Source organism: Chrysochloris asiatica, unplaced genomic scaffold (assembly GCF_000296735.1).
Source record: "Chrysochloris asiatica unplaced genomic scaffold, ChrAsi1.0 scaffold00245, whole genome shotgun sequence".
In the NCBI taxonomy this organism is placed as follows: Eukaryota; Metazoa; Chordata; class Mammalia; order Afrosoricida; family Chrysochloridae; genus Chrysochloris; species Chrysochloris asiatica.
In genome coordinates this window covers 4,015,559-4,030,718 of record NW_006408763.1, presented here as the reverse complement: position 1 = coordinate 4,030,718, position 15,160 = coordinate 4,015,559, and the positions used below count along the sequence as shown (strand labels likewise).

The 15,160-nt window shown below is 35.1% G+C and overlaps 1 protein-coding gene across 1 annotated transcript in view; it reads right to left on the bottom strand.

Moving 5' to 3' along the window:
- The window catches only part of PSME4 (proteasome (prosome, macropain) activator subunit 4), a 122,577-nt gene that overhangs the window by 21,174 nt on the left and 86,243 nt on the right, over positions 1-15,160 (bottom strand). Inside the window, exons 28-36 of the mRNA XM_006873538.1 lie at positions 13,540-13,749; positions 11,970-12,106; positions 10,127-10,180; positions 9,660-9,789; positions 8,715-8,796; positions 4,013-4,166; positions 3,467-3,536; positions 2,727-2,852; positions 1,653-1,805 (exon numbers count right to left, since the gene is read on the bottom strand). Of these exons, the coding sequence (XP_006873600.1) occupies positions 1,653-1,805; positions 2,727-2,852; positions 3,467-3,536; positions 4,013-4,166; positions 8,715-8,796; positions 9,660-9,789; positions 10,127-10,180; positions 11,970-12,106; positions 13,540-13,749 (1,116 nt within the window). The remainder of the gene's footprint in view (positions 1-1,652; positions 1,806-2,726; positions 2,853-3,466; positions 3,537-4,012; positions 4,167-8,714; positions 8,797-9,659; positions 9,790-10,126; positions 10,181-11,969; positions 12,107-13,539; positions 13,750-15,160) is intronic.

Sequence of the window (15,160 nt, the reverse complement as noted above, 5' to 3'; positions counted from 1 at the left end):
GCCTACAGAGTTGGAGAAAATATTAGGCAATTTTAGATCTGATTAAGGAAAAATCCAGAATAGAAAGAATTCCTACAACTCTCCCCTGGTGTGGTACTGTGGCTTAATGTGCCAGACAACAAAGCCATTTGAACTGCAAAGTCAGCAGTTCAAATTCACCAGTCGCTCCTTAGAAACTCTATACAGGGTTGCTATGGGACGGAACCGACTCAGCGGCATTTAACAACAACACATAAAAATAAAACAAAATAAACAACAACACATAAAAACAACACGAAATAAAAAATGCTGACAAAGGACTTGAATACACATCTTTCCTGAGGAGACACAGAATTGGCCAACAAGAGCAAAAAAAGATGTTGCTGCTAAGTACCATTACGTTGGTTCGGACTCACAGAAAATCAGTATAGGGTTTTCAAGGTGCAGCTGGTGGGTCTGAATGGTCAACTTTGAAGTTAGCAGTACAGTGTATGGCAGTGTTTATCCTACAGCGCCACACCAAAACACCCATTAGTCACTGCTGCTGTTTTAAGTGCTGTGGAGTCATTTCTGACTCATAGCGACCCTTTATAGGAATCCTGGTGTGGCGCTGTGAATTAATGCGCTGGGCTGCAAAGTTGGTTTGAACAGCATGGTTGGTGGTTCAAGCTCACTAGCCACTCCTCAGAAACCCTATACAGAGTCGCCATGGGTTGGAATTGACTCAATGGTAGTTAACAAAAACAGTAACATAGGATTTCCTAGGAGTGGCTGGTCAATTTGATCTTGAGGTTCAAACCAACCTTCTAGTCCAGTGCTTATCTTATCCTATAGCACCACACCAGGACTCCTTAGGGAAATGCATATCAAAACTAAAATAAGGTATCATTTCACTCCTACAAGGATAAGTATTATCAAAAAATGCATAATAAGTGTTGGTGAGTATGTAAAGAAAAACAGAACCTTTGTGCATTGCTGGTAGGAACGTAATAGTGCAGCAACTGTGGAAAATAGCTGTGTTTCATTGAAAAGTTAAAAAATCTTTTAGATTTATACCTAAAAACACTTGAAAATAGGGATCTAAACAGATACTTGAATGTTCTTGGCAGCATTATTCCCAATAGCTAGAAGATAGAAGCATAACATCAATAGATGAATGCATAAACAAAATGTAATATATATACACAACACACACACATATATACATACATATATACAATATGTAATATTACTGGGCCATAAAGAGAAATGAAATTCTGATACGTTCTATGACATGGATGATTGAAATGCTGACTGAAAAAAGTGAGACACAAAAGTTAGTATATGTATCTCATTTACATGAAATATTTCTCCATGCAAATACTTATAAAGAGTTAAGGAAAAAAAAAAAGATTAAATTGCCACACCTTTTGTAAGAGGGGGTTTTAAAAAGTTTGTGGGAAAATGGCTTTTCCATGAACTTCCTGAAGCCCCCATACACACACACACACTGATTTTATCACAATAAAATTAGATATTGTATTTGTCCATAGGTCAGTATACATAAAATATTTTATAAATTTTATGGAATTGAACATTTCATGCATTAGGTATAAATACCTAATGTGTTGAGAACTGCTACATAAACAGATTACATAGTTTTATCAGGAAAAGTGCAGTACAAATGTTATCACCTTTTCAAACGTCCAATGCTTAGAACCTCTGATTAAACCAGCTATAATTTCCGTAACACATCTCTGTGTGCTTTCATGTGAATCTGCAACCAGACGTTCTAAATGAGGCTTCAGAACTGGCAGAAAGGCATCATCAAAATTCCTGAATATGCCCTATAGACACACACAAAAACAAAACTCTCCAGTATTCTAATAACTATCATTTCTATTACTGTAATATGCTTATAATTTTTGACATTATTTTTGTGTTAAACTCAAACCTTATCCCCTTTATAACTTAATTAACAATATATGTTAAAATGATGAGAACACTGTTAATTTACATTTATATAAAAATATAATCAATAAAATAGCTATTATTTTGTGAACTGTAAAACATTTACATATCAAATAAACACCAATTACAGAACTCCCCTGTCCCCATCTAGTTCTACTTACAAACATTAAGATAAATACTAAATTACTTGTTTTTTGCTTTGAGATTTGGATTTTTAAGCAAGATCAGTATGAATGACATTAATTGCAGAGACACTGTTGTTGTTGTTATGTACCGTAGAGTCGGTTCCGACTCATAGTGACCCTGCACAGGGTTTCTGAGGCTGTAAATCTTTACAGGAGCAGAACGCCTCATCTTTCTTCATTGGAACCAATGGTAGGTTTGAAGTGCTGACCTTGAGGTTAGCAGCCTGATTTGTAACCACTACGCTACCAGAGCTCCTTAGAGACACTATAGCTGAAGGTAAAAACAACAACCAAAAAACCCAAACCCACTGCTACCAAGTAGACTCCGACTCATCGTAAACCTATATAGGATCTCCCAAACTGTAAATCTTTACAAGAGTAGACCCGCTCAGCTTTCTCTCGTAGAACAGCTGATGGGTTTCAACCACCAACCTTGTGTTTAGCAGCTCAACACCTAATGTAAAATATCACCAGAGCTCCTTAGCTTAAGATCAAATACTTGGAAATTTCTGAACTTACAAACTGAAAAGTCAATAAGCTTTATGAAGAAGATATATAATTTTTAACAAATTATATAAAATAAATTATGGTCAACATATGCAAATAAGTTACCTTAAAGAGGCAAAAACGTCGGGGATTAAATTTATCTTTTCCTTTTCTGTCTTCTAAAGATAGAAAATTAATTAACTGCTCAACAAATTTAGGATCAGAAAAATGATCAAATATAATCTGTTCTGCCTATAAAGTTAAAAAAGAAAAAAGAAGATTCAGGGTTTAAAATCTATTTTAAAACATGATTCTGTGGAAGTTAAAAATCAATTCTGAAATTTTTATACCCATGGCTATATTTTTGTTCTAATGAATTTTCAGCTCTCATAGAGGTTCTACTGCATTCTAGAATCAAAATAGCATCTAACCCAAAAATGCTAAATTTTAAACAGTAATAGCAGCGTAACTTTTCCATCCAAATCTTCAAGTTCCCACTTCACATACTATGAATTAAAACCAACAAATGTTCTACCTGGGAAATGAAGAATTAATTCTACTTCATCACTCTGTGTAGGAAAAACCTTCAAACTGTAAATCAAATTCCACCAAACCATGTTCTTATTAAACACTAAAAGTTAAAATGTAAACTTTGCTCAGAATCAGAAAAGAAAAGCCATAACACCATTAACTTGAATTTAAAATCCCTTTAAACCAAACTCAGATCTATGAAGAGTAAAAGTTTTGACAAATCCCCAAACACATATTTACTGAGTACCCATTTAACATGCAATAAAAAGCAAAAGCAACATGCAGTTAAACTAGGGAGAACAAATATCTACACATGGTGAAAACGGAATTTTTACCTCTGGCATGTCCTGCCTGCTTCTTCCGAGCACAGGCTGTTCATCCACACCAGCATAAACAACCATATTCCTATACAGTAAGAATTATTTGTAATATAAGTATAGAAAAAAATTAGTGCCTTACAGAAAACATTAGAAAGAACTGTTGCTAGGTTTGTGGATAATAAAAGCATATCAGTAATAGTCTCACTGTATCTTAATTACAGATTACTGGACACAACAATGAGAGACAAGTCATTTTCTAGGCTGGTTGAAGCAGGTACATTACTTAGAGATAGAAGGCTAATTTAGAGCAGCTACAACAAACTCATTAACCCTATAATGATGAGATTAAGGAAGGGATAAACATTTCAAAGGAACAACTAGGAAAAAGGCATAGCACTGGAGGAAAATAGAAGGGGACAGAGGGGGGTGAAAATCTGCAGTAGCAGAACACCTCTAACTGTCTTATGTCTCTAACTCTCTGCAGAAATTCAAAAATGATAAAACAAACTACAAATTAGGTAGTCTATATAATAATAAAGCACACAGAAAGTTACAATTTACCGTGGCCAGGTGTAGTATCCCCAGTGAGTTTTTTCCACAAAGCAACTTGACTCCCATTCAGTTTTAGTTCTTGGTATACTTTTGCTATCATAATGCAACCAATGATTATCAGGCCTATCGCCAGCAATAATCTGTGTAGGTTTAGGATACCCACCTACAAAAAAGAAAAACACATTGATGTCTACACAAACACTAATGCAACCATTATTCTCAACTTTCAACCAATAATACTAGTATACATTTTTATTCACAATAAGACTCTATTCAAATTCCCTCCAAACATCTTTTGATGTTTTTTGCATCAATCAATATTTTGCCCAAAGAATCCTTCAGTATTTCATTGAGACTTGAATTTTTTCCTGTTCTTTCAGCTTTGAGAAATGTTGAGTGTATTCTTCCCTTCTGATTTTCTAACTTCAGATTTTTGCATGACATTATATTTGATTTTGTCTTCTCGAGCTGCCTTTTCAAATTTTTTGTTCAGCTCTTTTATCTCCTAATTTCTTCCATTTACTTTAGCATCTCTACGCTGAAGAGCAAGTTTCAGAGTCTTCTGACATCCATTTTGGTCTTTTCTTTCTTCCTTTTTCTCTTAGTGATCTTTTGCTTTCTTCCTGTACGGTGTTACTGATGTCATCCCATAACCCTTCTGGTCTTCGTTCATTAGTGTCTAATGCATCAAATCTGTCCCCTAGATGATCTTTAAATTCAGGTGGGATGTGTTCAAGGTCTTATTTTGACTTGTTTTAATCTTCTTCAGCTTCAGTAATTGATGGTCTGATTCAGTCTGCCCTTAGTTTTGTTTTTACTTATGATATGGAAGCCTTTCCACCCTGTTTTTTCACAGGTGTAGTCAATTTGATTTCTATTTCATCTGGTGAGGTCCATGTGTATAATCATCTTTTGTGCTGTTTAATAAAGATATCTGCAATGAAGAAGTCACTGGTCTTGCAAAATCTATCATGAAACCTCCAGCATCATTCTATCACCAAGGCCTTATTTTCCAGCTACTGATCCTTCCTCTTTGTTTCCAACTTTTGTATTCCAATCACCAGTATTTTTCAACACATCTATTGCCATATTTGATCAATTTCAGATTGGAGAAGTTTATCCATAGGATCTTTCAATATTGCAGCCTGAGGCTTGACATTTTTCTGCAGTTCGTGCAAATTGAGAAATGCTGAGAATGCTCTTCGTTTTGATTTTCTGATTCCAGTTTTTTGCACACGTCGTTACAATACTTGACTTTAGTCATCTTGAACTGCTCTTTGGAATTTTCTGTTAAGCTCTTTTATTTAATCATTATTTCCAGTCACTTGAGCTCCACTATATTCAAGAGCAAGTTTCAGAGTCTCTTCTGCCATCTATTTTGGTCTTTTCTTTCTTTCCCATCTTTTTAATGACCTTTTGTTTTCTAAGTGTATGATGTTCTTAATGACATTGTACAACTCCTGAGTCTTTGGTCATTAGTTCTAGCATCAGATTTGTTCTTCAGGTGGTCTCTAAATTCAGGTGACATACTCAAGGTCAATATTTTTGGCTCCTGTGGACTTATTTTAATTTTCTTCAGCTTCAGCCTGAAATTGCCTATGAGCATTTGAAGGTCTGTTCCATAGTTGGCTAATGATATTAACTTTCTCCATTGTTTATTTCCACAGATGTAGTCAATTTGATTCCAATATACTCCACCTGGTGAGGTAAATGTGTACAGTTGCTGTTTGTGTTGTTGAAAAAAATTATTTGCAAGGAGTAAGATGTTAGTCTTGCAAAATTTTATCTTATGACCTCCAGCACTGTTTCTAACACCACAGCAGTAGTTTGCAAATATACTGATCATTCCTCTAGGTTTCGAACTTACACAATCCAATCGCAAATTATTATCAATGCATCATTTTAATAAATAGTTTTACTGTGAATTCAGTGGAGTTTGCAGAGAAGATCATCAGTATTACATTAAAAAAAAAAAAAATCCATGTACTCTGCTTCATTACAAAACAATGATTGCAATCCCCTCCATGTATCACGTATTCACTTTAACTCTTGCAGTTTTCCACATGTCTCTGGCTAACTATGTCTTTCCTCTACAGTCTTCCTCTCAGTGTATATTGCCTGGACATCACCCATGTTAACATGTGTCTAGTCTCCAGTCTGTGAATAATTTTCTTACCCCATCACACTCCCCTGGTAAACATCATAGAATGTTTCTTTTGTTCATAAAAACTTTCCTTAGCTTTTTATAGTAGAGATCTCATACAATTTTGTCTTTTTGTGATTGACTGATTTCACTTAACATTAGTAAAGTCCTCCAGGTTCATCCATACTATGAGGTATTTGGCAAATTCAATGTTATCCAATTTTGCATAGTATTCAATTGTATGTATGTATGTACCAAAGTTTCTTTAAGCATTCTTCTGTTGATGGACATTTGGGCTATCACCATCTTTTTGCTATTGTGAATAGTGCTACAATGAACAGGGGTGGGGGGCTGATATCTCTATTTACATCACGGTTTATATTTCTTGAGGATCCTGGGTCATATGGTATTCTATATTTAACTTTTGAGAAACCACCATACTGTTTTCCATAGTAGTTGTATCATTTTACAGTCCCTCCATCAGTGTAGAGGGTTTCTCATCTCTCCACAAAATAACGTTACTTTCTGTTTTTTTAGACATTTACTATTAATGCTGGAGTAAGATACTTCATTGTTGTTCTAATTCGATTTCTCTAAAGGCTAACTTTCATTATGTCAGAGTCATAAAATACAAAGCCTAAGAAACTGTCACCCATCACTTATGTGTTTGTCGTACTGTGGTGGCTTGTGTGTTGCTATGATGTTGGAAGCTATGCCACGGGTATTTTAAATACCAGCAGGGTCACCCATGGTGGAGTCAGTCAAACTCACAGACTACAACAGAATAAAAAGGAGAGGCATTTGAATGGTGAGGAACAGTTCCTTAGGCTTTGTACATTATGACCTTAACATCATGGGAAACCACAGAACTCTTATTGTTTATTCCATTTTGGTTGTCTGGTGTTTCTTCATGATTAGATTCAGGCTATGTGCATTTGCCAGTAACAGAAATAATGTTACGTCTTCTTACTTAGTGCACTGTATCGAGTCTGGTATCACAATGTAAGGTAAGCACTGGACTGCAAGATTGGTTTGAACCGCAACATTGCTCCTTGGAAACCCTTTAAGGGTCACTATGAGTCAGAACCGACTCTACAGCACTTAACAACAACAGTCAAGAGGTACATGATGTTGATTTGTCCCATTAGCGATGGTGCTACCTTTGATGACTTCATTTATTTTTTTTTTAATCAAAGCAAATACTTTCCCTCCACAAATATTTCCTACCGAGTTTAAAAACAATTTTAATATAAATATTTAAGCATGACCCATAACACAATCTATCTATTTTATATTCATTTTTCACTCTAAAAGATTATGTTACTATTTATTATAACGGACAGCTGGCGTGGCAATGTAGGATAAGCACTGGACTGTTAACTGCAAAGTATGTGATTCAAACCCACCTCCTGTTCCCTACAGAGGGTGGCTATGAATTGGAACCAACTTGACGGCACTAACAAAAACAGTATGCTATTGTTTTCTTTTTAAATTTTTATGGAGTAAATGAAGTATTATCCTGACAAATATTTTCTACTGCTTTTCAAAGCAATTTAAATATAAATATTTAAATATAACCTATAATATTGTTTTTGTCAGACTATTTTATGATTTTTTTCACTCTAAAATAGTACTTATTTTTTATAATAATGAATTATATAGGATTACTAATCAAAAAGTCTCAAAACAATAAGGTACCAAGAAGAAACCAAACCTGCCCCTGATCCCACTATCCAGAATTACACTTACCATATTGACATATGTTCATGTTATTTTTTAAGTCTTTGAAATATTATCTGCTAAACAATCAACGTAATTTCCTTAGTAAGATAATGAGATAAATAATATGCAAAACAGATTAAATGTATGCCCAGAGTGTGAAAAGGTACATTAGGAAGCTATATAGCATGAGTCTATTTTTGTGAATTTTTTTTTATCATGTGTCTGTTAAGTCAACCTTTTCTCTTCACAATATTATCTCATTTGTTGTGAAGTGCCGTCAAGTCGGTTTCCACTCGTAATAACCCTGTATAGGGTTTCCAAGGAGCGGCTGGTAGGTTTAAACTGCTGTCCAATGCTCCATCCTACAGTGTAACACCAGGACTCCATATTATCTCACACTTTGAATGAAATTATATACAACAATATTTTGAGATCAAGAACTGTTAGAAACAGACAACTTGTATCCTTTGAAGTCTTCTTTAAGCCAAAAATTAGAGTTTAGCTAATTAATAAAGAAAGCCTGCCTTGGGTACTGTACTTTTAAATTTCAATCTGTACGAGATCAAATTGACAACATAAACTAGAAAGATCAAACAGAAACCTTAAGTTTATGTTCATGGCGGAGGAACACCTCAGAAAAGGAGGGAGACAGTGGTCACAAACTCGAAGAATGTAATCATTGTCACTGAGCTGTAGTGCAGAGAAGGTGGATTTAGTGTATGTTTTTCTGTCTGTATTCTTAATAAAAAAACACCATTTTAAAGGAAATATAATTTGTACATTTCAAATAAAGAAAAATTTAAGTTTTGTTGAGAAGTTTTATTAATTACTTTTGATAGTACTTACTGATTTCATAGGGATTGATGGTTAGCTTCTTATGGGTTCTTTTAAGCTGCTTGAGAATACCAGCAACAGCTGAGATAGCCATCTGCATAAAAAACAAAAAAAGGTACAAGTTTTAAAAATGCAAAACTCCTAAGGAACTGCCTTGCTGAAAGCAGAAGATGAATTCTGTTTCTTTTTAAATATGAATACCTCACCCCCACCCCCAGTGCACATCTGGTGGCTCAGATGTCAGAGGCTAATTCTAACTTGAACTGAGTCATTCACAGTTCTTACTGTTGAACCTTTCACCCAAACTTGTCTCTCAGTCTAAAAATCTTTGCCCCTTTCTTTATTAAATGAGCATCTGCTCATTCTTCAAATCTTAACTAAACATCTCTTCTTTAACAGTCTTTTTCCAACAGACCAGTCTAAGTCAGTCTTCCTGGCATGTAAACTCTAATACTTTGAGTGTAAAAACCAAACCTGATTTTACATGTAAATCAGGTTTCTTACCTCTGTAATACATCACAACGTAACTAGTTTTTGAAAGCCAATCTTTCTCATTAGTCTGTAAGCTTCCTTCCTGCTGAAGCCTTGCAGTTGAAACACAGAGTTCCTGAACAAGCACTCACACAGTTACTGGATTAATTGCTCACTGTCCCAATAGGGATAGATTTTAAATCAATACATTTCAGGATATTAAATAATTTTTTTTGTGAAAACATAAACACTTCTGTTGTTGAAAAGTGCTATTGAGTCGGCTCTGCACATAGCAACCCTGTATAGGGTCTCCAAGGATACTGGTGAGAGCTTTAATCAAAGACCTTGTGGTTCAAACTGACTTTGAAGTCTAGCACATTAACTGATGGCGCCATACCAGGTTGACTTAAACACTTTACGTATAGGTAAAAATTCTCAAATCAATTGAAATAACTGACTGAAGCTAAAGTTAAGTAATTTATTTACCTTTCGCACTACAATTGCATCATGGTTGAGGTTCTCAACAAAAAACTGTATAGCACGAAGAGGCAACACTCGATCATCTCTCAAGAGAAGAGTCAGAAGTCCAATGCCTATATGTTCAAATTTCCAAGGCCTTTAAAGAGGAGAGAAGAGGGAGCAGGGGAAGCACAAATTCATAAGACCACTTTAAAAAAATCCCTTGAGAAAAATAATTTCTCAAGTATTAATAGTCCCTTGAAACCCACCAGAAGCTCTGCAGGATAAAGACGAAACTTTTGCTCCTGTAAGGATTTGTAGCCCCAGAAATCTATATGGGGTCTCTATAAAGTGAAACCAACTCTATGTCACACCACCATCATTGAAGAAAACAACCTACTTTCATCAATCAGGCTAGAATTTGTTTTTTGTGAAACAAGGCCATTCAAGAACTTTAAATACTTTAAGAATTAAGGAAATAAAACTGCACTTACAGATTTCTTTGCTCCACACCATCTAACAAAATGTGAATCAAATTTTCATAGTTCCTTAAAAAAAAAAAAAAATCATTTGAGGTATTACTTTATGAAAAAATACTTAGATATATACATAAAAAATGTAATGTAAATTCAAATTCATGTAAAATTCACTCTCCCAACTTCCCATGACCAGACTGCTAAAAATAAATTAAAAAAAAAAAAAAAAAAAGGGCCTGGTAAGAAGCAAGCTAGAGTAAAAGTAATTGGGTAAATACAAATGCTGGGAAAACAACAATATAAAGTACAGAGAAATACAACAGTGCAAGGTACACTACTGGTGTGGCACTGTAGGGTCAGCACTGCACCGCAAACCACAAGGTCAGCAGTTCTATCTCACTAGCTGCTCCTTGGAAACTGTATACCAGGTTGCTAGGAGTTGGAATAAACTTAACAGCATGTAACAACAAACAACAAGGTACAGTGAACAATGCAACTCAACTATTCCTGAGCGAACATTCCAAGTAACTCTGTAAGTCGTGACTAACAAATTAGGATAGAGTCCTGGTGTGGTACTATATCCTTGTAGATATGTACTGGACCTCAAGGTCAGTGGCTAAAATTCAATAACCATTCCTCGGAAACTCTATACAGAGTTGCTAAGAGTCAGAACTGACTCCACAGCACTTAACAATAACAAATAAGTTAGGAGTGGTTTACCTAGTATATACTATGTATCTGAAATACATGAAGTAGGTTATAAAATAAACCCACTGCCATCTAGTTGATTCTGATTCATGGAGAAACTATATACGGTTTCCAATGCTGTATATCTTTATGGGAGCAGAAAGCCTCCTTTTTCTCTTATAGAGCAGTTGGTGGATTTCAACAGTTGACCTTATGGTTAGCAGCCCAACGTGGAACCCACTCTGCTACTACCACAAGGGCCCCTTAGTCTGTAATATAAGGGTTTATTGTTTATATAAGGAGGCCTGGTGGCACAGTGGGTTAAGTGTTGAACTGCTAACTGTAAAGTTGGTGATTCAAATCTACCATCCAGTCTGTGGGATGAAGATGAAGCTATTTGCCCTGTAAAGATTTACAGACTCAGAAACTATTAAGAAGCAGTTCTCTATCCTGTAGAATCACTATATGTCAGAATTAACACAATAGTAGGTGTTACTTATACAGACATTTTAGGAAAAATAAGTAAGCATATGTACATACTAATTATATGACAAAAGCCATAATCCAATTTAGAGAGGCTCCCGTTTGAGTGTTATCATTGAATTGCTTGGTTCAAAGAATCCAAAAACAGATTATTAATATCCTGCTACCAAATCAGAAATCTGATCAATTTATATTACAGACCCATGATCATAGAAATACATGAGTTGAACTTGAGTTTTTGATTTAATAAATGATACAGTATTAAAACAACTTCAGTTTTAAGATGGTGCTTCCACTCTCCATAGCTTAAAGTAAAATGAGAGCGTTTCACAATAATTATATCCAAATTGTTTTGTAATTACAAGTCAATGTGTAAAACTCACTATATAGTTATGTTAATGTCTGTATTTCATAGATATTAAAACTTCCCATGTGTAATGTCAGAAGCCCTGGTGGGGTACAGTGGTTAAATGTTTGGATGCTAACCCAAAGGTTGGCAATTCAAACTCACCAGTCACTCCATAAGAGAAATATGCAATGCTCTGCTTCTGTAAAGATTAGTCTTGGAAACCCCAGAGGTTCTACTCTACCTATAGAGCCACTCTGAATGGGAATAAAATCGACGGCAATGGGTCTGCTTTATACGGATAGCTACAATATCATATATCTTAGTAGACCTTTCATCAATTACCTTAGGGCATCAGCATTCTTTTCTTGTTGGCGTTTAAGTCCTTCTTTAATTTCTTCTGGGCTAAGCAATATCTGGTTGACAGAGGGGTTTTTTGACTGCTGAACTAATTCTGCTATTGCAATACACGACTTGGGAATCTTATTAAAAAGAAAAGACCACAAAAACAAATCAAATACTGACACATGCTGCAACATGGATGAACTCTGAAAACACTATGCTAGACCAGACCCAAAAAGTCATATATTGTAAGAAATGTCTAGAACAGGCAAATCCATAGAAAGTAGCTAAGTGCCTTCCTTATAGGGTCTGGGGCTGGGGAAGTAACAAGTGACAGCACAGAGTTTCTTTCTGAGATGATTACAATGTTCTGGAATTGGATAGTGGTGACTGGATGCATAATGTTTTATTTAAATATATATATATATATATATTCACACACACACACAAATGCAAATATGAATATAAAAGGAAGCTTAAAAAAGTTCATGGAAAAAAGCTGAATTTAAAGATAATGGATTTTTTCATGAAGTTTTGAAGTCCCTTCATATACAATTACACATGCAAAAAGTGAATTTTATGGTATGTGAATTTTATCTGAATTGTTTAAATTTAAAAGTAACCTAATAATCTAGCAAGAGTTACAAATAGAAAGATTGTGTTTTACAAAAAAGGAATAAATTTAAACTAATGATTCTGACAACACTAAGGATCCAACCACTCACTCTTCTTTTACCCATTACCAAATTCTGATTACATCAGACAGAAACTTCTTAGATGATTTACATGTCTCTCCATTTAAGCAAAACTGAACTTGCTATTCTTTACTTTTTCATTTGTTACACCATCCAATTTTAACTTTCTTCACTAACAAGTATAAACCCAGGGGTCAATCTTTGTTGCTTAGGCTACTATTTATAATCTCCTATGATGCAGTAGGATAAGCACTGGACCGCAAGGTTGACTGAACCGCAAGGTTGGCAGCTCAAACTCACCCAGTCACTTCTCGGAAACCCTAGATTGGGTTGCTACAAGTCAGAACTGACTCAATGGCATTTAACAACAATGTATAATGAGGAGTCCTGGTGTGGTACTGTACGATACGCACTGAACAGCTAACCACAAGGTGGGCAGTTCAAATCCACCAGCTGCTCCTTGGATAATCCTACATACGGTTGCTGTGAGTTGGAACCAACTCGACAACATTTAGCAGCAACAACAACAATAATGTACAATGAACTCTGAAAAATAAGATGATGAAGAGACAGAGAATAACAGTAAACAGAAAATTCTGTCCAAAACAGAACAATGTAAAATTCCTTTGAGGCCTCTTGGTGCAACCTAACTCTCTCTCCTGGCCATGTTACAACTTGTTATATACAAAGTGACAATCGTTAAAAGGGCAAAAAGGAAATGGAAAATAAATTATACAAATATGTTTTTAAAATCTTAGTTACAATCAAATGTCAAGAACATGGTTGCTTAAAAAACGACAAAAGACATTATAAAATAAGGCAATGTTTCAGCTAAAATTTGAATTAAAAAGTAAATAAATAAAAAAGATTTTGCTTACTGCGAAGTCCAACCCAATTGTTTCATATTGCCTATGAATCTTTTCTGCAAGATCATCAAATAGTCTCACAATTGAGGGTTTTTCCAATGACATTGCTTTGCTGAGTCCTGAAGAAACAATTGCTGGCCATGTCTGTACAATACAGTCCCAATCATGAAGGTTTGCCAAGCACACACCACTATGATTTCCAAGGAGACAATACAAGGCACCCTGCAGAAACAGAGATAAATATGGGAAACAAGAGGCATTCTTTAGTTGGAGCCAACTCAACTTTTGTTTTTTAAGTATACTAAAATTGAATCCTTAAATGCTTGATATTGGTTAATAAAAAGAGGTGCAGACATTTAAAATCTTTTAAAAACCTGAACTTGATATTTAATTAGGTAGCATACACCAATATTTTCTCTAAGGAAAAGTCACTTGACATAGGGTTTGCACAAGTAGTACAATTAGTAAGGTAGTATAGAAATCAGAGGATGTGTTTCTAAGAATGTAGCTTCCATAATTGTCTTCTGCTTACTTTATTAAGACCATGAAATGTTCCATCTATTCTTTGTATTTTAGAACATTTGATTATTTTCCTAAGTATTAAAAACTGGTTTTAAGTGTCATTGAGTTGGTTCTGACTCATGGTGACCCTGTAGAGTTCCTGAGGCTGTAAATGTTTACAGGAACAGAAAGCCTTATCTTTCTCCCACTGACCTTGTGGTTGACAGTACAGTGATTATCCTATGGAGTCACAATGCTCCCATATTAGAACCTGGTTATTTAATTGTATTGTGTTCATTAAATGTCCAATTAATCAAAATTATTCTAATGACAGATGGTGTCTCTTTTAAGTTTACAAAAATGAGTTCTTAGTACCAAAATGTTTTGCAAAACACTCATTCTAATTCAATCATAATCTGGCTTGTTACCCACTTGCATTCAAATCTTCTGTGAAAGTTTTCCATAAGGTCATTGGTATAACTTCTATTTTGTTGACATTCTTGAATATTCCCAAAAACGTTTATCTTATTCGACTTTTCTAATTTAGTCTACTGAGTCAGACCTTTTACAACCCTCTTGAATTATATAGTTATACATCAGGGATCAGCAAACATATTTAGTAAAAGGCATGTAGTATTAAGTAGCTGACTACATAGAACCTGTTACATCTATTTATATCTGTCCTTGTAGCATGGAAACAGCTATAGAAAACATATGAAATGGAAATGGTTGTGTTCCAATAAAACTTGATTTATAAAAGCAGACAATAGTGCCTGGGCTACAGTTTGATGACTTCCATCCTAGAAGCTAATTTCAAAGAACACGTTTTAAAGCTCATCTTAACTCTCTCTAGAAGACAACTGTCATTGCTGATTCAAGAGTCAGTCTAGAAAGCTCTCCCCCCATGGCTTTTGTGATTCCTCATTTCTTGTTACCTTTCTAACCTCTGCTGTCTCTAGAACGATTCTACTTGAATTGCTAATGAACACTTGTCCTTTGGTCCTCTTCCTTCTCAATCTCACTGTAAGACTCTTGTTGTTATGTGCCGTGGAGTCGGTTCTGACCCATAGCGACCCTGTATAGGGTTTCCAAGGCTGTAAATCTTTACAGGAGCAGAACGCCTCATCTTTCT